The sequence below is a fragment of the Phascolarctos cinereus genome, unplaced genomic scaffold, assembly GCF_003287225.1.
Source record: "Phascolarctos cinereus isolate Bilbo 61053 unplaced genomic scaffold, phaCin_HiC Scaffold_2;HRSCAF=192, whole genome shotgun sequence".
Taxonomy (NCBI): Eukaryota; Metazoa; Chordata; class Mammalia; order Diprotodontia; family Phascolarctidae; genus Phascolarctos; species Phascolarctos cinereus.
In genome coordinates this window covers 291,793,345-291,818,417 of record NW_027555625.1, presented here as the reverse complement: position 1 = coordinate 291,818,417, position 25,073 = coordinate 291,793,345, and the positions used below count along the sequence as shown (strand labels likewise).

General features: G+C 38.6%; 1 protein-coding gene across 4 annotated transcripts in view; it reads left to right on the top strand.

The window, feature by feature from the left end:
* SLC7A9 (solute carrier family 7 member 9) overlaps nucleotides 1-25,073 on the top strand; it is a 63,598-nt gene that overhangs the window by 10,970 nt on the left and 27,555 nt on the right. For all 4 annotated transcript variants that reach the window (XM_020985046.2, XM_020985047.2, XM_020985044.2 and 1 more), the window contains exons 5-12: nucleotides 456-581; nucleotides 1,257-1,356; nucleotides 15,599-15,643; nucleotides 16,825-16,948; nucleotides 18,387-18,490; nucleotides 22,065-22,161; nucleotides 22,821-22,970; nucleotides 24,301-24,475. In XM_020985046.2, coding sequence (XP_020840705.1) covers nucleotides 456-581; nucleotides 1,257-1,356; nucleotides 15,599-15,643; nucleotides 16,825-16,948; nucleotides 18,387-18,490; nucleotides 22,065-22,161; nucleotides 22,821-22,970; nucleotides 24,301-24,475 — 921 coding nt within the window. The remainder of the gene's footprint in view (nucleotides 1-455; nucleotides 582-1,256; nucleotides 1,357-15,598; nucleotides 15,644-16,824; nucleotides 16,949-18,386; nucleotides 18,491-22,064; nucleotides 22,162-22,820; nucleotides 22,971-24,300; nucleotides 24,476-25,073) is intronic.

Sequence of the window (25,073 nt, the reverse complement as noted above, 5' to 3'; positions counted from 1 at the left end):
AATAGATGGAGCTTAGACAGGGCTTTGGTTCTTCTTTACACACTTTAGGCTGAGGGTTTCATTCACATTAGACTGCTGGCCAAGAGACCTTTCCTCCTGTTTCACTAGACCATGCACCTTGTTATACTTCCATTGGATGGATGTCTAAGCCATGGACTGATTTTTAAAATCACAAATGTTTAAAACAATTACAGGTGTTTAAAATGTTCTCTAACCGATCTTTTATATATAAATATACATAATAAAAATATATTTGTACATACATATATATATGTATATATGTATGTATTTCTCTTGAAATCCAATAGATAATTACATAGGATATACCTAAGAATGAGCATCAGAGAATTCTTCCAGAATCTTCCCAAAGCATTTTCTGCATGTTGGCATTAGATCAAGGATTTTGAAAAATCTAGACTATAAAACTCCTTTCCTATGTCTGACTTTCCTTGCAGTGGTTATCACAACAGTGAATTCCCTGAGTGTGAAGCTCGGGAGCTATGTACAGAACTTTTTCACGGCAGCCAAGCTGGTGATTGTCGCCATTATTATTATTAGTGGAATTGTGCTTCTTGCCCAAGGTAAATCTCATTTCTGTCTTTCCCATTGCTGGGCTCTCTGTGAACTCTTTGAGGTCAAGGCCTTTTTTTTTCTTTGTATCTCTAGTTGGTAGCATAATACCTTCTAAAGTTTTGAGGGGCTCAGTGGAAGAAGTGGGGGAGCAGTTAAACTGCTCAGCAATTTATAGTCATAGAGAATTGCTTAGGGCACTAAAAGGTTGTGATTTGCTCAGTTACCCAGTCAGTATGTGTTAGAGAGAGGACTTGAACTCAGGTCCTCCTGACTCTAACACCAGTTCTTTACCTGCTACTAACCTCCTGTCTTAGTATTGCCTTGCATATGGTAGACACTTAAGTGTTTGTTGAATTATAATTATTTCTAAGGAATTGGGACAACTTCCTCTTATGGACAGGTCCTAATTGTCTTAATATGGTAAATATCAGTATCGAGTTTGTTGGTGGAATTGCTTTAAGTGTTCTTAGGGTATAATTTTTTCATTTTATACAGAGATGGGAAAATGTAAGAAATAAATCTAGTAGATTAGTTCATAAGAATCTTTAGCCTCTCATTTTATTGTCAAAGTATGTGTTTTATAATCTGAAATCACTGTTCAGATACTTCTTTCAAGTGAAAAATGGGGGTGGAATTATTAATTTCATCTCTCAATACCTATGGCATCCATGTTTTTATTTTAGGGAAAACGAAAAATTTTGAAAATTCCTTTGAGGATGCCAGTATCTCTGTGGGTTCCATCAGTCTGGCATTTTATAATGGACTGTGGGCATATGATGGATGGTGAGTTACTGCCTGGGTACTAGACATACCATAGAGGTAGCAAATACTACTGGCCACAATCATCTGGGCTCTCACAAGTAAGCAAAGGACATCTGAAATCTTGTGATTTGTTTCTCTTTTAAACTTTCTGGTACTAGACTTTCCCTGAGGGTTTGACTTGACTCTAACTCAAACTTGGACATTATACCAAGTATCAATTAGAAGTTTTTCTTAAATAAGCAGTTAAAGGGTAGAATTCAACATCTTTTCAGGTTTTTACTAAGGAATAAAAAATTGATAGATTAAGTTGAAACTATATTAATTGCTTGAGCCAAACAGGATTGGCTAACTAGCTAATTACATTCCACACTCTCTGATTTCTCTCTATTATCATTTTATTGAAAACTGTGTACATGAGGGCTTCAAATAATACATTTCTGTTCCCACATCATTTAATGCAAAGAAACAAATTTTTTTTGAGTGTGTCATTAAACCAACATGTATTTATTAGCATGTTCTATGTGTTAAGCATTGAGGATACAAAAACAAAATTAAAACATTCCTTGCCCTCAAGAAACATACATATTATGGTGGAACAACATTCCACACCTAAATATATACAAAATAAGTACAAATTAATTTTGAGAAGGTAGCTAGTAGTTTAGGATGAGAGGGAAGATAGGGAAGGCTTTTGTGCTTCAGTTTTTGAATAAGGCCAGGGGTTCTAGGAACCTGAGGGGAAGGAGTGCCTTCCATCATAGAGATGGGTGGTAGCGTATCATATGTGAATAAAACCTGTAGGTCAGTTTGACTGAACTAAAGAGTGTGTTAATAGCAATCATGTATAATAAGTCTGGAAAGGTAAGTATGAGCCAAATTGTGAAAGGGTATAAATGCTTAAAAAAAAAAGGAAAGGAAAAGAAAGAAAAAGAAATTTTTTTCTGAGCAGGAAAGTGATGCTTAGACCTATTGATGAGAAATATCACTTTTGCAGCCTTGTGGATGATGGATTGGAGAGGGGAGGAACTGGAAGCAGGGAGACTAATTATGAGCTATTTTAGCAAGAGGACTGGAGCTTGTGTGAGTGGAGAGAATGGAATGGAAAAAGAGATGTTGTGGAGGTAAAATCAACAAGACATGGCAACTGTTTGGAATTGGGGGGCAAGAGTGAGATATTGAGATCAAAATCTTCGAACTGGGGTTATGAAAAGATGACAGAGTCTAAATGCAGATTAAAGCATTTTTTTGTTTTACTTTCTTTTTTTGGGTTTCTGGGTTTGTGTTTTCTGTCACCACATGACTTACATGTTTTGCATAACTACACATCTATCAAATTGCTTGCTTTCTCAATAAGAGGGAAGGAGAGGGAAAGAATTTGGAACTCAAAATTTGAAAAAAATGTTTAAATTGTTTTTACATGTGATTGGGGGAAAATAAAATATTAAATCAAAAATTTTAAAAAGAATGTTAAAAATTAAATAAATAATATTTTTAAAAAAGAAAAGAAGGCAATATTTTTCACAGAAATAGAGATGGGAAGAGAAGTGAGTTCTGGGGGGGAAAGTAAGTTCTGCTTTGGGCAAGGTGAATTTTAGATGTCTCCAGGTCATATCATTTGAATTGTCTATAGGTAGTGGGTGATGTAAGATGGGGGGGGTGATGAGAGCTGGATATATAGATTTGAGAGCTATCCCATAAAAGTAGGTGTAATCACCAAGAGAAAATAGAGAGAAAAGAATCCAGTACAGAACCATGTGGGACACCTAAAATTAGGGGAAATCCTACAAATGAATATGTCACAAAAGAGAATGAGAACTAAAAGAGAGCAACATCATGAAAATTAAAAGATAAGAGAGTGTATAGGAGGAGAAAGGGATCTACAGTGTGAAGCGCTGTAGAGATGCTAAAAAAAAGGGTAAGGACCGAAAAAAGGCCGAAAACTTTGGCAATTAAGAAATCACTTGGGGGAAAAAAAGAAATCATTGGAATCTTTGACAGAGCAGTTTGAGTTGAGTTATGAAATTGGAAAATGAACTTCAAAACAATGAAAAGTAAGTAAGAGGAGAAGAAGTAGGGGCAATAGAAGTATACAGCTTTTTCTAGTTTAGCAAAGAAAGGGAGGAGTGATGTAGGATCTTAGCTTGGGAAGATGATAGGGTCAAGTGAGGGTTTTAAGGGTGGACTAGACTTGAGTGTGTTTGTAAGCAACTGGGAAGGAACTAGTAAATAGTGAGAAATCAAAGATGAGAGAGACAGACAGAGACAGAGACACAGAGACACAGAGAGGCAGAGAGAGAGAAGGGATAATCTTGATGGGAATTTTCCCTGGAGGATACAGGAAAGGGTAGGATTAAGGAGACAATAAGAGGGATTGGCTTTATCCAGCAGAAAGAATAAAGGAGAGAATGAGGGATGATATCAAAAGGTTTTGAGATATAGTGCAGGGGAGAAGAAGGAGCTCAAAGTGAAGGACCTTCATTTTCTCCATAAAACATGAGAGGAAATCCTCTGCTGAAAGTTGGCGTGAGAGGTTTGTGATTTAGAATGGCTGCAGTGGGGAGTGCATAGAAAATCAGTTAGAGAGAGGTGAAAGGATTGCTTTATTTCCACGAGGATTCAGTTGATATTAGAGAACATGAATGTGTAGTGGAGCCAAGTCACCACCGGTAGAATATGTAGAGCAGTGGAGGTGGGGGGTAGTGGACAGCTGAGATTTAATAAGTCACGAGTGTTATTAGGACAGAGGGGCAAAGGTTTAGACCTAGAGGACCGTGCAACATTGCATTACTTAACTACAAGGTCAAAACTGAGAAGGGAAGAAAGCAAAGTAAGAAAAGAGGTAAAGTAAGAAAAAAGGCCTGGAAGAGGGTCACAGGGAGATGACAACCTAATGCAGTGAAAGAGTCCTGAATAGGGTCAGGAGACCTGGGTTCTAGGCCAACCTGTTCATGAGCTGAGTGCTCTTTAGCAAGTCTTTCCTCTCGCTGGGCCTGTTTCCTTACCTGTAAAATGAAGAAATCCCTTCCAGATGTGAAATTCCATAGATCTGTGATTCGACTTTGAATTTAAAAATACCTGATTTCAGACTCACATTGGCCTGTTCAGGTGATACATCTAGCCACGGAAAATGAGAAAAAGAATAGTTAGCTCCATCTTTCAAATCTTAGTCATTACGGTGAGTAGGCATGAACTTATAGGTTAATTTCTTTCATTTTTAAATGAGTTTTAATTCATATTTTCTTTTTCTTACATCACCATGGGGTCTCATGTATCTGTCCTCCTCTCCTTCCCAGAGAGTCATCCCATAAGACAAATATTATTTTTTTTGGAGAGGAAAAAAATCAGCACAAGTGACCAATACATTGAAAAAATGTGAAAACATATGCAATGTGTAATACCTGTGGACCTTCCACCTCCTCAAAGGAGTGGTTTGAAGGTATCTTCTCACATCTCTTCATTTGAGTCCCATTTAGCTTCATAATTTTGTTATATTTACTTTTGGGGGGTTTTTTGGTGTGTCTTTCTGTTTATATTATTATAGTTACTATGTATTATTATTATTTTTAGTTCTGCTTATTTCACTATTCATCAGCTCATATAGCTCTTTACATGCTTCTTTGCATTCATCATATACATCATGTCCTATAGCACAGTAGTATTCCATTTTATTTGTGTACCACAATTTGTTTAACCATGCCCCAAGTGGTGGGCATCTACTTTGTTTCCCATTCTTTGCTATCACAAAAAATGCTGCCATAAAATATTTTGGAGTATATGAGGACTTTTCCATCATCAATGGCTCCCTTAGGGTATAAGCCCAGTAATGGAATCTTTGGTTCAAAGGGTATAGACATTTTAATCACTTTATTTGCAGACTTGGCAGTTCTTTTGAGAACAGTTTGTTCATATCCCTTGACCATTTTTTAAATTGGGGAATGGCTATTGGTCATATGTATATGTTCGTGCATATATATTGCTTACATATTTAGATAGCAAACCATTATCAGAGAAATTTGACACAAAGATTCTTTCCCCATGTGACCACTTCCCTTGTCTGTACAGAAGTTTTTCAGTTTCAAGCTCCCTCTTCTGCTGGTATTATAATCCTTTTTTAAGGTGGACCTGAAGAGGTCTAGGACTTTGAGGTGCTGGTGGAACCCCAAGATCACAGTACCGGGCCCTGCCTGAAAGATTTCAGCTCAAATCTTCTTCAGCCAGAGGAAAAGTTTATTAGTGATAAAACACATAGGCCAGGTGATGCCCGTAAGGATGAGCGGGCATGAGAGGTTCTCAGCCTTGTGGGCCTGAGATTCTCAGCCCTGAATGAGGGCCGGGGTAGATCTTATGTACTTTGGGTGACCAGAGAAGGGTCTGGGAAAATGGTCTGGGGAAAGGGTCTGGGTGTGAATTCCCAGAGATTGCAATGTCTAAGAGATTGAATAGACAATGGGAATAGATAATGAAGGAACTGAAAGGCATCTGAATGAGATTAAAAGGTAGGCTAAGGCCTTCAAAGGGAGATGAGGGGCTGGGGCCTGTAGACAAGGGGAGCCAGATTGCCTTTGGGGCAAGGGGCAAGGGGCAAGACCTCGGCTTGGGCCATACCCCATCATTCCCCCCTCAAACAAATTTGGCCCAAATTCTTTTGGGGAAAGGGGTGAAGGTCTCAACTTCTGAAACTGCTTCCTGCTGGCAAAGGGTGTAGAGCTGTCCCTGCCTCTCTGGGTCCTGTTTGAGGGGTCAAACGTGAAAACCTGGCTGATGCCAGGTTCAGCAGGCTAGAATCCTCTGAAAGTTGATGGCTCCAACCCTAGAAGAAAGGAATCTGGCAAAGATATTTAACAGATATGGACGAAACAAACACAAAAATATGATCAGTAGTGGAATGAGAATAGGAACCAGTATAGAAAGAAGCCAGGACTCCCATGAAAAAGATTTTGAAGCACTAAAGTTATTGTGAATTTCTTGCATCCAACTAGCTTTTTCCAAAATATGAGCAGTGCAGAACTCTATCTGCCCGGAGTTGTTATACATGCAACAAAATGTGTTTGCTAAAGCACATACACTCCCACTGGAGGCAAGCAAGTAGTTTAGGGCTATTCTATTATCTAGAACTACTTTTGCTAAGCAATCTAAAGATTGCTGGATTTCCCGGAGACCATAAGCTGTCACATTTGCCAACTGGTGAATAGTCTCTGTAAGGTTAGAGAGAATATGTTCATGCTGTAAATTATACTGATGGGGTGTGGCCCAAGCCAAGGTCTTTGCCCCTTGCCCTAAAGGGAATCTGGCTTCCCTTTTGTCTACAGGCCCCAGCCCCTCATCTCCCTTTGAAAGCCTTAGCCTACCTTTTAATTTCATTCAGATACCTTTCTGTTCCTTCATTATCTATTCCCATTGTCTATTCAATCTCTTAGACATTCCAGTCTCTGGGAATTCTCACCCAGACCTTTTTCCCAGACCCTTTTCCCAGAACATTTTCCCAGACCCTTCCCTGGTCACCCAAAGTACATAAGATCTACCCCAGCCCTCATTCAAGGCTGAGAATCTCAGGTCCACAAGGCTGAGAACCTCTCATGCCCACTCGTCCTTATGGGCGTCACCTGGCCTATGTGTTTTATCACTAATAAACTTTTCCTCTGGCTGAAGAAGATTTGAATTGAATTCTTTCAGATAGGGCCTGGTACTGCGATCTTGGGGTTCCACCAGCACCCCAAAAGTCCTAGACCCCTTCAGACCTGTTCCCACTGGCTCTGTTCCCCTCCCCTGATTCCTTCTTATTCGATACTCTATTTCCCTTAAGATTTTGTTTATTAGTTCTTTTTCTCTTCTGCTTTTATCTGATTATATATTTCTTCCCCCTCTTTTTTTCCTCTTTATTAAGCAGATTCTCCCTTCCTTTCTTCCTCTTCAGCTTGTCCTACTCATTAGTTTTTTAAATTTCTTTTTTTGCGCCTGTTTCCAAAAAGTATTTCTCTCACTCTATTCATTATCTGCCACCTCTTTCTGTTTACTCTAGACTCTCATTCTCTGATTCATGACCCTTATAATTATCTAATGTCTCTTCTTTCTCTGTATTCTTCATGTAATCAAAACTTTCAAAGGATCCATTCTAGCCTCTTCCCTGTAGGCAGTTTCTGTTATGACTTTGTGGGGCTCTCCCCATGAATTCCTCTTTTCCATTGTGCCTCACTTCCAGAACAAAGCCAATTATTGCAGTTGTCAGAGAACACACAGCTCCATATGAGGGCCCCTCCCCTACCAAGTCTCTGATTATGTAGCTCACCATTGATCCATATCCCCTTTCATTGATCTTTGTTTCTGCTTTTGTCTGGGAAGCTCCTCCTTCTATCCCTGTTCTCCTATTCCTCTCACTTCTCCTGGTGCAGGTTGCCTCCAAGAGTTCCACCCCCCCCCCAGACTAGTAGACTTCTTAAGTACCAAATACCCTAGATCATTATCACTGTAAGGTCCTTCTCTCCCTTCACCAATCATCTCTTTTTATTCATAGAAACATTCATTAGTGGAACACCTTCTTACCTCCAAAAGAAGGACTCCTTCCTTTGCTCCCTTTTTCGATCTTTCTTCCTCCTTACCCACTCCCCTGTAAGTTCTTTTTCTTCTTTTCTTTTCTTTTTTTTGGCTAGGCAATGGGGTTAAGTGACTTGCCCAAGGTGACACAGCTAGTAAGTGTTATGCATCTGAGGCCAGATTTGAACTCAGAGTCCTCCTGACTTCAGGGCCAGTGCTCTGTCCACTGCACCACCTAGCTGCCCCAAGTTCTTCTTTTTCTGAGACCATAAGTCACCATCCCCTCATTGTTAGCCTTTGATTTGACCCCAGTGCATTACTCACTCCTCTCCCCCTGCTCTCATCCCACTCCTTTTCATGTACCCTCCCATGTTGTAATGTAGTTCTTAAAGAAAAAAAAAAGCATTGATTCACCTGTAGGTAGAGTGTCACCGAGTTCTGTCTCTTCCTGCCTCTTCACTGTTGCCTCTGCCAGATTTCCACCTTCACCATTGCCTCCTTGTGTACATTTAGAAGGAAGTGTCTTAATGGTCACTCTGTTGTCACTGTTTATGTTGCTGTCCTTTCCTGCTGTTTATTCACTCCTCCTGAATTTTTGTTGTTTGGAGTGTTCAAGAGGCAAATAATGTCTTGTTCCGATTTTCTTTCTGACAATGTTTCAAACTCTTTATTACTGAATGTCCATCTTTTCTCCCGTGTGGTTAATCTAAGATTTGCAGGATTAGTCACACTGGGTTGTATCCAAAGCTTCAGGAATACATTATTTCATTCCTTCCTCCTTTATCTAGTGAGTGTAGAATGCTTCAAATGTCTTTTCCTTTGTATTTAAAGGTCTTTCTTCCAACACAAACAGAACTTGTTTCTGAATTGAATTATTAAATTTAACCACTATGCCTCTTGGAGTTTGCAGCTTTAGGTTTCTTCTGGAGGCAATCTGTGAATTCTTTCAGTTGAAATTTCATTTTCTATGTGTAGAAGTTATGGATAATTCTCTTTTATTATTTCCTTGATTATGGTATTTAGGTTTTTTTGTCCTGACCTGTTCTTCTAGGAGACTACAATCCTTAGGTTGTCTCTTGTGCATTCTGTCTTATTTAAGTTCAGTATGTTTTGCTTTCATAGCGAGAATAGTTTCTTTTAATGTGTTTTGCTTCTCTTCTTCTAGGTTGCTATTCACATCTGTGTATTTGTATTCCAAATCTCTTGTATTCTCTTTTGTTTCTTTGGTGAAGCTTACCATGACAGATTCAATTTTTCCTATCCTATTCATTATTTTTGAAGTGCAGGACACAAATTCTGCTCTTATAATTCTTGTTTCTTTTTTAAACCACTCAGGAATAATGTGTTGTGGTTCCATGTTTTTCTCAAATTCCACAAGGCCCTCTGTCTCATCAAGGGTTGGGTAATTTTCCTTTATTTTGTAGTATTTATTCATAGATGTCTGAACTCACTTACTAGATCTGGAGACTACATTTCCTTCTATTGCTACTGGGGGGGGGGGTGTTGGTTTATCTGTTTATGTTCAAGGTCTGTCTACCTTTTCCCCCCCCTTATTTTCCTTATCAATCACTTACTGACTCCTTACCCTCTGATGGTGATTTCTCTGGGGTTGATTCCAAAGCATCTCAGCCTTTTCCCACACTGGTCAATTCCCAATTCAATAGCCTTAAGTCTCTGCCCCAGATGATTTTTGTGGGGATGGAATTGGCTCCAGCTGGATGCTTTGCTCTTTCCCTCAGCCTTAGTAGATTGTCATATAACCCTAGCACATGCATAGTAACCTGTCCTGTTGACCTCTCTCACTCCCTCTGTTTCTGGTTCTCAAGCCTGATATCAGCAGTTTAGAGCCTGTTTTCCCCAGGACAATTCTAACCCTAATTCATAGCATTGTAGTCCTAGTGTCTCTGGGTTGCAGCCCTTACAGACTTTTGCCCCTGAAGGGCTGTGGCCAAGCTGGTTATTGAGGACTGAGCAAACTTCTGCAACATGGAGTTTGGATCTCCACAGCACTGCAGAGAGAGAAGGAGAGACTGAGTTGTAGGAATAGATTTTGTTGTAAGCCTATGTCCTGCCCTTGGGTTTGCTAATGCAGCCTTGTGGTCAGTGTCATGGGAGGTGGGGAAAGGGTGCTAAGTGAGCTTAGGGTCAGTGAGCATCAGGTCCTGGATTTGTTGTTGTTTTTTTTTAACCTTCTTTTGGATTCTGGGTGTCCTGGACCATGGAAACAGCTGAAGTTGCTTTATCTTTGGTGCATAATTACTGTTTTGATGAGATTTCAGAGATCAGGAGATTGGAAAAAATGCCAGAAATCTAACCTATTTCATTTTAACTTAGCAAACATTTATTAAGTACCTAGGCACTGGGAATTTAATAAACTCAAGAATCTTAAATTCTGTTGAGAGGGATACAACATGTACACAGATAAACATAATACAAGGTAATTTGAGGAGGGAAAAAGACTAGCATTTTGGGGATTTCAGGGAAGGCTTGCTTGATGGACAACTTGGCATCTGAAATGGATACTAAAGGAAGTTAAAGATTCTATTAGGCATAGATGTGAAAGGAGAATATTCAAAGGATGGGGAATAACTTGAGTGAATAAAGTGTCACGTGGAAATAGAAATTTTGGGGCAGCTAAGTGGCACAGTGGATAGAGTGCTGGGTCTGAAGTCAGGAAGACTCATTTTCCTGAGTTCAAATCCAGCCTCAGACACTGCTCTGTAACCCTAGGAAAGTTATTTAACCCTTTTGCCTCAGTTTTCTCATCTGTAAAATGAGCTGGAGAAGGAAATGGCAAACATCTCTAGATTCTTTGCCAAGAAAACCCCAAATGGTGTCATGAAGAGTCAGACACAACTGAAAGAACTAAACAACCACAATGATGACAACAAAAAACAGACCTTCAAATTCAGAGAATGGAAGAAGGCCAGTTTGATGGGACTGCATAGTCCATGGAGGGGAATAATGTGGAAAGTTCTGGAAGGGTTCATTGAATACCACATGGAAGCTGGTGGGGTAGTAGGAAGTACAGCCCAGTTTCCCATTTCATAATGCTTCCACAAAGATCTAGAAAATATACCAAATCAAATCCTGATCAGGAAATCCAAGAAAAAGTCCCAATGAATCATACTTCCAGTCCAAGTCAGTACAGAGAGACAGATAGAGAGATCTGCAGACACAAAGGCTGAAATGTGGCCAAAGCACTCCTAGCTGAGCATTCCAGTGCCCAGGGACTGACAGAGGACTAGTGTCAGGCACTGAGGCAGGAAGGGCTGGAGCAGAAAGAAGTCCAAAGGGCTCCCTAAACTAATTTAGGATGGGGAAAGAAATACATTGGGGGAAGGAAGGGACAGAAAGGATGGGAGAAATTATCTCACATAATTGGAGTGTAGCAGTAGAAGTCTAGACAGCAAGGAGGAAGGGATTGAGTCTCACTTGAATTAGTCAAAAGAGGGAAGACTATAGTATACACAAACAACTGGGCACAGCAATACATTTCAGTCAACAGGAAAACAGCAAGGAAAGGGTTTAAGAGAAAAGGAGAATTAATTGAGAGGATAAACTAAGGGAGGAATTAGTTGTGAGCAAAACGAACTCTTAAAGAGGGGGCCAGAAACAAGGTTTATAAAAGAATAGGATTGAAGGAAATACACAATTAGCCGAAATAATTGTGAATATGAAAGGGACAAACTCACCAATAAAAAGATAGCAGAAAGGATTAGAAACCAGAATTCAACAATATATTATTTAAAAGAAACACACTTGGGACCAAAAGATGTACGCGGAATTAAAAAAGGTGCTACTACAATGAAATCTTTATTGCTTCAGCTGAAGTAAAAAAAAAAAAAGCAAGAGTAGCAATCATAATCTCAGAGAAAGCAGTAGCAAAATTAGACCTAATTAAAAGAGATGAGCAAAGTAATTACACTTTGCTGAAAGGTCACATAGACACTGAATTATTATTAATACTAAACACATGTGCACCAAAAAGCATAACATCTAAATTCTTAAAGGAAAATGTGAATGTTTATAGAGAGAAATACACAGTAAAACACTATTATAAGTATTATCTATCTAAAACCAAGAACCAGAATTATCTTTAATGTAGACAAACTAGAGATTTTTCAATAAGATTAAGAGTAAGGAAAGGATATTCATTATTACTTTTTAATATAGTGCTAGCAATGTGAGCTAAAGGATTAAGACTAGAAAAATAAGGGGAATAAGCATAGGAAAAGAAGAAACAAAATACCACTTGTTGCAGATGATATGAAGGTTTACTTAAAGAATCCTAGAGTCAACTAAAAACTAATTGAAATAATTAGTAACTTAGGCAGATCTGCAGGATATAAAATAAGCCCACACAAATCATCAACATTTCCAAATGTTACTAATAAAATCCGGCAGGAGAAAGAAAGAGAAATTCTATTTAATATAGCTTGAGAAATCTACCTGCCAAGGTAGAGAGTCTGCCTGCCAAGACACATAGGAACTATATGGACACAGTTATAAAACATTCTTTATACAAATAAACACAGATGTAATTGGCTGAGCCAATATAATAAAAATAACAATACTAATCTTAGTTAATTTATTTGTTCAGTACCATAACAATCAAACTACCAAAGTAATGCTTTATAGAACTAGAAAAACAATAACAAAATTCATTTGGAGGCACAAAAGGTCAAGAATACCAAGGGAATTAATAAAAAAAAAAGTGAGAAAGAAGGCAACTTAGCAGTACAAGATCGCAAGCTGTACTGCAAAGCTGTAGTCATCGAAAAAAAATTAGTACTGGGTAAGAAATACAGAAGTTAAACAATGGAACAGATTGGGTACACAATATGTAAAAGTAAACATACATGTAGCCTAGTGTTTGATAAACCCAAAGATCCCAGTTATTGAGGCAAGAACTCACTATTTGATAGTAATTATTTGGAATACTGGAAAGCAATCTGGGAGAGACTAGCTACAAACCAACATCTAATACCATATACTGAGACAAGCTCTAAATGAGTATACAATGTAGACAGAAAGGGTGATAAATAACTTAAGAGTAGCATGGAAGAAACTATGTCAGATCTATGGATAGGGGAAGAATTCCTGACCAAACAAGAGATAAGAAAGGTTCACTGGAGGTTAAATGGTCAGTTTGATTACATAAAATTACAAAGTTTGTGCACAAACAAAACCAATGCAGCTAAAATGAGAAGAGAATCAGGTAAATGGGGCAAAAATCTTTGTAGCAAATTTCTCTAATCAAAATCTCATTTCTAAGATATATAGGGAACTGATTCAAATTTATAGGAATAAGAGCCATTCCCCAAATAATAAATGGTCCAAAAATATAAATAGGCGGTTTTCAGAAGATAAAATTCAAGCTATCAATAGCCATATGAAAAAATGCTCTAAATCACTGGTAACTAGAGAAATGCAAATTAAAACAACCAACAAATGGACTAAGTTAACAAAATGGGAAATGACAAATGTTGGAAGAGCTGTGTAAAAACAGGTATATTAATGCATTGTTGGTGAAACTGAACTTGTCCAACCATTCTGTAAAGCAATTTGGGACTATGTCCAAAAAGCTATTAAACTGTGAATATTTTTGGCCCATTGATACTACTACCAGGTCTATACCAAAAAGAGGTTTAAAAAAAGAGGAAAAGGACCCACATAGCAAGTCTTTCTTGTGGCAGCAAAAAATTGGAAACTAAGGGAGTGCCCATCAATTGGTAAAGAGATAAGCAAATTACGGTGTTTTAATATGATGAAATGCTCTTGTCCTATAGGAAATGATGAATGGGGTGGTTTCAGAGAAAGCTGGAAAGACATGAATTGATGCAAAGCGAAAGTGAACAGAATCAGGAGAACAATTTATACAATTACAACGATATCGTTAAGACAAACAGCTTTGAAAGACTTAGGCGCTCTAACCAACACAATTACTAACCACAATTCCATGATGAAATTTGCTACCTACCTCCAGATAGAGAGGTGATAGATTCAAAGTATATGTAGATTGAGACATACTTCTTTGGAGATGACCAATGTGTTGTTTTGCTTGACTATACAAATATATAACAGGTTTTGATTTTCTTATTTTACCAACTGGGAGTGGGCAAGTTCATGGGAGGTGAAGGAGAGAATGTGGACTTAAAAATAAAATTGAATTTAGAAAGAAAGAAAGAAAGGTTGGCACTAGATTATGGAGGACTTTGAATATTTGACTATTGAGTTAGTATTTTCTCCTAGAATTGCTAGGGAGCCAATGAAGGTTTTTGAGTGTGAGGGTGAAATGGTCAGACCTGTCCCTTTGGAAGATTTTTTTTGATGCTGTGTGATGGATAAACTGGAGAGAGACAGAGAACCTGGAGGCAGGGGCACCAACTAGAAGCCACTACTAACAGAAAAATGCTATGGACAATAGGAGAGGAGAAATACCTTTATATATAAAAGAATTTCATTCTGAGGATGCCTCTTCTGGCAGTCTTGGCTCTCTGTTAGCCTGACGTTACCCTATATTTATTTCCAGAGCTACTCCAAGAAGTCTATATGAATGAAGTAGTCACTGCCTTCCAGTTACTTTAGCAGATCAGCTAGTATTTTATCTCTTTCTATTTCAACTTTTTTTTTTTGGTGAGGCAACAAGGGTTGAGTGACTTGCCCAGGGTCACAGAGCTAGTATATTTCAACTCTTAAATACGTACAGTGTGACTTTAATTCTCTGGCTAGGGAATAATGGAAATTGAAGTCTCAGCTAAAATTTCCTTTCAGGGACAATTGGAATGTCAGGGCCCTGCACTATCTTTCGAGATGCCTTTTGGCTGCAAGTTCCCACGTTACCTTTGTTGTTACAGAAACTTGTTTTCTTTCAGAACCTCGACAAGGTTACATCCTTACTTCTTCCATTTGTTTCCCATAACTAAATAATTGAAATTTAAATGCCTATATTAGGGGCAACTAGGTGGTACAGTAGAGAGAGTGCCAGGCCTGGAGTCAAGAAGACCTCAGTTCAAATTTGGCTCAGACATTTAGCCTCAGTGTGACACTGAGCAAGTTGCTTAACCTTCTGTTTGCCTCAGTTTCCTCATCTGTAAATTGGGGATAAAATAGCACCTACCTTACGGTGGTGAAGTGTGGAGTCTTACCTGAGTGTACTTGATGTCTGTCATTGAGCTCACGTGGCTTGGCAGTCCACTGTTTTTGTTTGTTTGTTTTGTTTTTTGGGTAGGCAATGGGATTTAGAGACTTACCCAGGGTCACATAGCTAGTAAGTATTATGTGTCTGAGGTCACATTTGAACTCAGGTCCTCCTGAATCCAGGGCCAGTCCTCTATCCACTGTGCCACCTAGCTGCCCCAGCAATCCACTCTTGCATGAGGAGGATAGGGGTAGGAAAGACCTTTCTGGTCGAGTTGGCAGGCAATACACATTTATTAAGTTCTTACTGGGTACCAGGCACTGTGCTAAGCATGTAAGTACAAAGAAAGGCAAAAACACAGGCCCTGCCCTTAAAAAGCTCACATTCAAGATAGGAAGACAACATGCAAAAATTGTGCATATAAGATACCTATGGTGTAGATAAAAGATCATCTCAGAGAGACTGCAACTTACTATAAGGGGAGAGTGTTGGGGAGAGGAGGACCAAGGAAGTCTTCCTGCCAAAAGCAAGAGGAATATTGTTGGAAAACCACAGATGTCCTAGATGTGGCTGTTTTTCTTTCTCTAGGAATCAACTGAATTATATCACAGAAGAACTTGAAAACCCCTACAGGTAAGTAAGTGTCTCTGGGCCCAGCCAGAGTAACAAGGGGCAAAATGTAGTGGCAGGTGTTGTCCCACAGATAGTCAAAGCTACTCCCTCATGGCTCCTCTGCTGTCCCTTTGTACCTCTTTGAAAACGAATCGGAGGCTGGTTTCTTCAGAATAGAGATCTCATTAGCTAGCACTTTTGGAGCTTTTGGTGAGGGGCAGAGTGGAGGGAGGCTATGGGATGAAAATGTCTAGACTGGCTGTGGTAGATGGAGCCTTGATCTGTCATTTAGAAATATCAAAACGAGTAACTTTATTTTCTATACAGCCATACTGTCGATCTAAGTCTTAGCAAAACTTTTCACCTTCCATTTGGGCCAAATGAGTAGGAAAGCTAGATGGTATAATGGCTAAAGCCCTGGACTTGGAGTCAGGAAGACAGGAGTTCAAATCCAACCTCAGGTGTTTTCTAGCTGCCTGATCCTGGGAAAGTCACTTTGCTTCTACTTGCCCAAGTTTCCTCAACTGTAAAATGGGGATAATAATAGCACGTACCTCCCAGAGTTGTGAGGATAAAATGAGATAATAATTATAAAGCACTATGTAAATGCTAGCTATTATTGTATAAATGCTAGTATACTCTTACCCTTCTCCCAGCACTTACTTGCTCATTGCTTTTGTAACTTGGAAATGCATGCTCACTGAACTCCCTGCTAATGAAAGTGTAACAAATCCACTGTCTTGACAAATTCTGGAGCAGTCTTGTGACAAAGAACACACCACTGATTTGACAAAGGAGCTGACACAATGCAGGCCATAATATCCCAGCTGCTTCAATGAACAAATGTTCCTAAGTCTCTGAACCCCAGGTTTTTAGTAGGTCATTTAACATTGCACACACACACACACACACACACACACACACACACACACACACGGTTATAGTTTAAGATTTTTTCCAATATGCTTTTGAAGGTGTGTGAGCTGATCTTGTATCTAAAATAAGGGAATCTGGTTGAAAAACTGATATTTTTCAATGGCTCTTATAATTTTATTTATAATATTATCGAGTTAAAATTTGAGCTTCTGTGTAATGATTTTTGTCCATTAGCCAAGTAATATTAAGGAAGATTTATGCCGTATATTTTGAGACATACCAACAACTTTGAGTGCTACTATGTTCTTATGTTTTTGCAAACTTAGAAACTTGCCCCTGGCTATCATCATTGGCATCCCCCTGGTAACTGTGTTCTACGTTCTAATGAACATTTCCTACTTCACTGTAATGACTTCTACAGAACTCTTACAGTCCCAAGCTGTGGCTGTGGTAAGTCATGCAGAATTTTTGCAAGACACTATCTTATTTATTATCATTATTATTAATTGTGTTATTATTTGTGACTAGAGGCACAGAGGTGACCTCGAGTTCTTGAATGCTGTGCTAATTACCTTGTGCTCCCATAACCTCTGATATCTCTTTTCCTTCTCTTGGCCGTGGGGAAGATTCAACCACCTAGTTACCATAAGTACCTAAACAGTTCGATGACCCCAAATAAAAGTTTGCCCTCCACATTCTTGTTCCCCGGCCTTTTCACTCACAATCAAGATGAGCAGCTGATACTGTCGATGGTACCCTAGGGCAAACGTTGGCTTTGGAGTCAAAGAATTGTAATTGAATCCTGGATCTGTCATGACCTGTGTGACCTTGGGCAAATCACTGGGCCTCAGTTGCCTCAACTGTCAAATCAGGAAATTGAACCTGACTTAGTTGAAGATGTCTTTCAGATCGGAATCTGTGATCCTATGATCAGAAATACATGCCTCCCTTGAGAATGAGACAACCCCTAACACTGGGATAGTGGGAAAACAAATTCTCTTGAATCATTAAAGATGGTCAGATGTTTCTTCAAGGGAGATGGAGGCATTAAAGATCATTTGCCCTTCAATAACAAATGCAGCTATCATTTCTTACAACCCCCCATCCCACCCCACACTCCCAATGTCCCTGCTGCAGAGCTACTGTAGGATCATGATATCAGGAACAAGCATCCCACCCACCCAATGGCTGTGGCTTAGTGTAGGAGGAGGAAGTCTAAATCGCTGGTGTCAAACTCAAATAGAAACAAGGGCCTCTAAAGCAGCCATATCGAAGATTCCTGCAGGTCACATTTTGACTTAGAAAACCACATATTAACATTATCTATGTTTTATTGTATTTTTTTACTTACTGTGTTAAATATTTCCCAATTAAATTTTATTGATCTTGTTCTGGACACAATAGTATTGTGGGCTATATGGGTCTTGTGTTTAACATCTCTAGTCCAAATTATCAATCAGAACAGGAGTTCTTAAACTGGGGTCCATGAATTTGTTTTTGATAGATATTTTGATAACTATGTTTCAATTTAATTAGATTCCTTTGTAATCCTATGTGTTTTAATTTATACATCTAAAAGCATTATTATTCAGAGAAGGGGTTTAGTGGCTTCACCAGGCCACTAAAGGGTCCATGAACAAAAAAGGTTAAGAACTCCTGAATTATAAGGAAGAGGGTTCTTTGTCCATTAAAGACAAGTCAATGTTTCGTGTAGTATAAAGAAAACACTTAAGACTTTTAAGATAATGGTAGCGTGTGTCAGGCATAAATACAGAACTGGATTTAATTGCAGACCCCCAAGATCTGAAATGAACCAGTCAACACAAGTTTGTTTCCTCATCCAAAGAACTTGTAACTTCCTCTGGAGCAAATTCTTTTCTTCTCCTAGACTTTTGGTGACCGGGTTCTCTATCCAGCTTCCTGGATTGTTCCACTCTTTGTAGCATTCTCAACGATTGGAGCTGCTAATGGCACCTGTTTCACTGCTGGAAGGTAAAGTTTCAGGACAGCTAGTTGTGTTAAACATGGGCAGAACAAATTAGCTTTGTGATTCCCTCAAGGAGGAAAATTCAAGTCATTTCCACAAATATTTATTAAGCACCTACTCTGTGCAAAGCAATCCTCTGTTAAGTATGAAAAATGAACTACTAGGGGTAGCTAGGTGGCACAGTGGAAAGAGCTCCAGCCTTGGAGTCAGGAGGACCTGAGTTCAAATCCAGCCTCAGACACTTGACACTTACTAGCTGTGTGACCATGAACAAGTCACTTAACCCTGATTGCCTCACCAAAAAGAAAAGAAAACAAAATAAAAACAAAAGGAAAATCCTACTAAAGTCCCTGTCCTCAAGGGGCTAATAATCTAATAAAGCAGAAAAGACATGAATGCAAATATAATAAAAATTATAATATGCTAAGGGAATAGGAGAGATAAAAAATGTTCTGAGAAGGTTTTGGTGGTGGTAGCAGGAACAAGGAGAGGGAAAGTCACATCCAGGTAGAGGGGATCAGAAAGGCTTCATGAAGGAAATGGTATGTGAACTGGACCCTAAAGACAGGGAAGACTTTCAGTAGGTGGAGATTGGGTAGAGATATGGGGCTAGACATAAGCAAATAACATTAGGAACTACATGGAGAGGACAGGATAAGATCAGTTTAAGTAGTCCAATTTAGACAGAACACAGTACGTGAACAGGTAGAATGTCAGATGAGGGTAGATTAGAACCAAATTGTGGAAAGCGTTAAATGTTGAAATATGGAGTTTGAACTTTTATTTAGAAGAGAATGAAGAGCAGAAGAGTTCTTACTTGTAGATCCAAGAAGATATAGCATGTGCAGTGGCCAGACCCTAGTAAAATTCTCTTGGCAGACAGGCTAAACCAGGATGAGGGAACCCAAGAGGCCTTAAATCAGTCGGTGATTAGGGAAATGTCTGCCCCAAGCACATGAAGACTTCCCCTGGCTGAATGGGTGGATGAGAACAATTTGTTCCAACAGCCACGAAGGCTGCTAAAGCAGGCACTGTGGTGCGCTCAGAGCTTGGTCAGACATTGAAGACACCCAGGTTATCCGCTGTACCCCGGGTCATTGCCGATTGTCCTGACTTTTGTCTTGCCACTGGACTTCAATGACTCTGGAAGAGAGAGTGAGACGGACCACTTTATGCAGCTCTGCCTCACTCAAATACAATTTACTAGCAAGTCGAGACGTCACCTGGGATGTCATTGGTCTTCTTCAAAAACGAAGGATAACAAACAAACAACAACAATGTGATCAGAACTGTGCGTTGAGAAGATTACTCTGCTAGTGTTAAGAAGAACCAAGTCAAGAGGCGATATTAAAGGCGGGGGAATCAGGAAGGTCATGGTCATAAATCCGATTCTACTTTCCATATGTCGGGGGCCACAAAATGATCAGTAAGAAATGTTTTTTAGAAAGTAGCTATTTTCACATCAAGGAATTTCTACCTAAGAGCTTGACATAAAGTACAAAACCAGCCCGCAAAATAGCTACAAACTTTTGAATTCCCCAAGCTCCACACTTTACCCCCTCTAGAGTAATTTGCACATCTGAGTAGTTTTCTGATTATTAGAAAAGAGGAATCAGAATACACTAGCTACATTTTCTTCCAAGGGCCATGTAAATATCACATTTACAAAACAAAATTCTCTTTTCCAATATTCACCTCCCCACACTGTCATGAAATTGAGATCTAAACTCATCCACCACTAAAGTCAACAGTGTAGTTGAAAAAAATGTTTTATTTCATTAATGAAGTGACATTATATGTGTACAAGGCTCAGTAAATGTGTTTGACCCAATCATTTTTTAGGGTTAGATTATTTAGTTTCCAATTATTTTCCAGTCCATTTTTCCATGGCCCTTCATTACATATAATTTTTATTGCATCATGATCTGAAAAGGACGCATTTAATATTTCTGCCTTTCTGCATTGGATTGTGAGGTTTTTATGCCGTAGTACATGGTCAATTTTTGTGTATGTGCCATGTACTGCTGAAAAAAAGTATATTTGGGGCAGCTAGGTGGTGCAGTGGATAGAGTACTGGCCCTGAATTCAGGAGGACCTGAGTTCAAATCCAGCCTCAGACACATAACACTTAACTAGCTGTGTGATGTTGGGCAAGTCACTTAACCCCATTGCCTAGCCAAAAAAAAAAAGTATATTCCTTTCTATCCCCATTCAGTTTTCTCCAGGGGTCTATCTCTTCTAATGTTCTATTTACCTCCTTAACTTCTTTCTTGTTTATTTTGTGGTTAGATTTATCTAGTACAGAGAGGGGGAGGTTGAGGTCCCCCACTAGTGTAGTTTTGCTGTCTATTTCTTCTTGTAACTCCCTGAACTTCTCCTCTCAGAATGTGGATGCCATACCATTTGGTGCATATATGTTTAGTAATGATATTACTTCATTTGTCTATGGTGCCTTTTAGCAGGATGTAGTTTCCTTCCTTATCTCTTTTGATTAGATCTATTTTTGCTCTTGCTTTGTCTGAGATCAGGATTGCTACCCCTGCTTTTTTCACTTCATCTGAAGCACAATATATTCTGCTCCAGCCTTTTACCTTTACCCTGTATGTGTCACTCTTTTTCAAAAGTGTTTCCTGTAAACAACATATTGTAGGATTATAGTTTTTAATCCATTCTGCAGTCTGTTTCTGTTTTATGGGAGAGTTCATCCCACTAACATTCACAGTTATGATTACTATCTGTGTCTTTTTCTCCATCCTTTTTTCCCTGTTTATGCTTTTCTTTCTCCTTTCTCCTTTCCTCCCCTCACTAGTGTGTTGCTTTTGGCCACCGCCTCCCTCACTCCCTCCCTCCCTTTCCCTTTTCTTCCCCTTTAGTCTTACTGCTTCTTCCCTCCCTTTTATTCCTCCCTCCCTTTTCTTTCACCTTTTCCCTCCTATTGCCTGTAGGGCAAGTTAGATTTCTATACCTAACTGATTATGTTATTCCCTTCTTGAGCCAAATCTGATGAGAGTTAGGTTCAAACAATGCCCACCCACCCCCCTTTTTCCTCTGCTGTAATAGGATTTTGTGTCTTTTCCTGTAATGTAATTTACCCTTGTCTGACTCCTCTTTTCTCTGACCTTTTCTAAGATCAAACTAATCCACTTACTTGGATCCATTTAACCCACTTGATTAGATTTTTTTTTTATCATTACATCAAAGTCAACTAATATCCACCTCCTTTATGTATACTCCTTTAACATGGTGAAATAACAATACAGTTCTCAAGAGCTGCAAGTGTCATCTTCCCTTGTAGGGATGTAAACAATCTGCCCTTATTAACAACGTATTGTATCTTTCTGTCCCATTTGCCTTTTTATGTCTTTCTTGAATCTTGTACTTGAAGATCAAATTTTTTGTTGAGCTCTGGTGTTTTTATCAGGAAGGTTTGGAAGTCTCCTAGTTCGTTGAATATCCATCTCCTCCCTTGAAAAATCATGCTCATTTTTTCTGGGTAAGGGCTCAGTAAATGTGAAAACATTTCTCTGAGGGCCAGTACGGTTCTTTCCTGAGCATTCCAAGTTATTTTTATTTTGGCAGATTGGTTTATGTGGCAGGACGGGAAGGTCACATGTTAAAGATGCTTTCTTACATCAGTGTTAAGCGCCTAACTCCAGCACCTGCCATCATCTTTTATGTAAGTACAAATTCTTCAAGGTTAACCCTTCAGACACAAAAATGTTTATTGTTAATCACAACGGTTTCCAGATAAACAGCATTCTTTCCTTTATTCCTGGGAGAGATTGTCTGTGTAAAGTGAAAATGTTCAATAGTTTACCAAGTTTCTTCTGCCTAACTGAGTTTGTCAGTTCCTGCTTAAGCCATTCAGTGTGTCTCCTGACCCCATGTTATAGATACTTGAATTTTTTTTTCCAAGTCTAGGTCACAAATTATAGATTCTATATAAGCAAGAAGATAGAAGAAAGGAGTGTGATCTCAGCCAAATGTTGACATGATCAATATAAAGCTCTCTATTCCCCAAGGCCAAATGAATTTGAGTAAGAATTCAAGTGGAATTAAACATAATAGTTGTTAGGCCAGTTCAGGTTGTTTTTTTCTCTTTGTCATGGAAACACCAAATCCTTATAGATATGTCAAATTGTTTCCATTGAGCTTGAAGGAAGCCAGTAATAGGCGCTCATGTTTGCCTTTGCTGCTTGCGAGGTAAAAGATGTCCCTCTTCTCATGGCCACCTCTTCAAATCTGTATTATTATAGGAGGAATTATTTTTTTCAGGAGCATTGGGATAATGTTTGTGTTCTAGTAACCTCAAAAGTCATTCTTTTCATCATTTAGGGCATCATTGCTATCCTGTACATCATACCTGGAGATATAAATACATTAATTAACTACTTCAGCTTTGCTTCATGGTTCTTTTATGGCCTGACTGTAGTAGGACTGATCGTGATGAGGTTTACAAAGAAAGACCGTAAAAGACCTATCAAGGTAGGTACTGTTTAAAAAGAAAAAGACCTGTCCTTCCTTTAAGGTTTAACTTCTCTTTCTTTCTTGATTACATTTTTATTCTGTTTTGTACATATTTTACATTTATTTATAGGTACATGCATAGTGTAGGGAGAGAGTAGAATATAAGATCCTTGAGGGCAAGCTCTGTTCTTGTTTTTGACTTTGTATTTCTAGTGTCTGACATGTATTAGGTGTTATTAAGAGCTTGTTGATTGATTGAATTTGCAGGTCCCCAAACTTTCATTTTTACCATTTACTGACTTGATTCCTTTATTTGCTTTTCTGATTAGACATCACAAATACCTCTGACATAGCTTTTCATAACATAAGACTCCTCGGGTAAATGGGTTAGCTGATTCATGTATATACACTTTTGATAAAATATTACCAGGGTTGAACATATTTCCAGTTTATTCAGCGTATGAAGTGTTAGCAGTCTTTGGTAGGCATCTTGCTAGGGCATGTAAATGGGTGCCACTCAAAGGCCTCAGGAAAATTAAATAGCAGCATATCCCTACCCCTATCAAGTGCCTAGTGTTCTCTTGTTGTATCCAGAATCTTCAAGTGGCAGTATACCTCTTCCAGTTAAACCTAAGTACTAACAAATCTTAGCTAGTAGTTCAGTATAGTATAAACAGCACTGGAATTAGAGTTACAAAGGTTTAAATCCCACTTCATAAACTTCCTAGTTATTTGACCAGGAGTAAATTTCAGCCTCTCAGAGCCTATTTCCTCCTTTGCAAAATCGGGATAACACGTATACTAACTACCTAACAAAGATGTTGTTGGGAAAGCGATATAGAAGTTGGAATTATTTTTGAAAGACTTAAGAATTCTGATCAATGCCATAACCACCATGATTCCAGATGACCAGTTATGAAGTATGTACCCACCATCTGACAGAGAAGCGATGGACTCAGGGTGCAGATTGAAGCATGTAGTTTTTGGACATGGTCAATGTGTGAATTTGTTTAGCTTGACAATATATAGTGGTAGATGGAGATGTGGGAGGGAGAAAAATCCATTTTTGTTAATTAAAAAAAATAAAAATAAATAACAAAAATGAGAGTTATTAAAAGCTGCTAATGAGAGATCTAGAGTTTTGTTTTAGAGTGCTATTATTTCATCCTAGAACAAAATCTTAACCATCAGTAATGAAACCAGGTCAGAGTAGAGTTTGGACGTTTGACACAAATTGAATGTGCATCTCTACAAATTCATACTTCTAGAATCTCTTCTATTATATAACGCATAGTTTGAATGCAAAAGAACACCATAATCAATATCGATTTGTTGTTCTGTTTTACAGGTGCCTGTTTTTATTCCCATATTGGTGACCTTTATTTCAATTTACCTAGTATTGGCACCAATCATCACTAACCCAGAGTTACCATATCTATATTGTGTGTTATTTGTACTGAGTGGACTTCTGTTTTATTTACTTTTTGTTCACAACAAGTTCAGCTGGGTACAGAAGATTTCAAGTAAGTATAAACAAAACACATTTGCAAATATTCTGCAAATTAATTGTATAAGCTATCTGTCTACACTAAGCACCTGTTTATTGGAACTGGTAGATAAAAGGGAGCATTTTAACACTGTCATTGAATAAAACTCCTACCTTACACTAAAAGGCAAGAAATTTTCCATCCGATCATTGAATCGCTGTCTTTAGGAGTTAGCACTTATTAAGCACCTACTAAATGCCAGACACTGTGCTAAGTATTAGCAGTCACTTCTGTTTGAAAATGGAACCAAAATTGACTGACTACTTAAACAATTCCCCTGTATCTAAGAGTCATACTTCAGAGGGTACTAGAATGCAACAGCTATCCCATGATTTAATATAAAAAAAAGAATGAACTACAACATCAAATATCTAACGGCATTTATTCATTAATTTAATTTGTCCCTGACCTCCAATCATGGCCAGAAGTAGGTTAATATATCAAGTTATTACTGGTTTTTCCCATGGTTATTAAAAAGAGGTGCGGATTAATACTATCTTCCAAGGTCTGATTATGTTGGGCCAGTAGCTGCTGTAGATTTAAGGTATAAAGCCAGGTCTGGAGAAAATAGAGA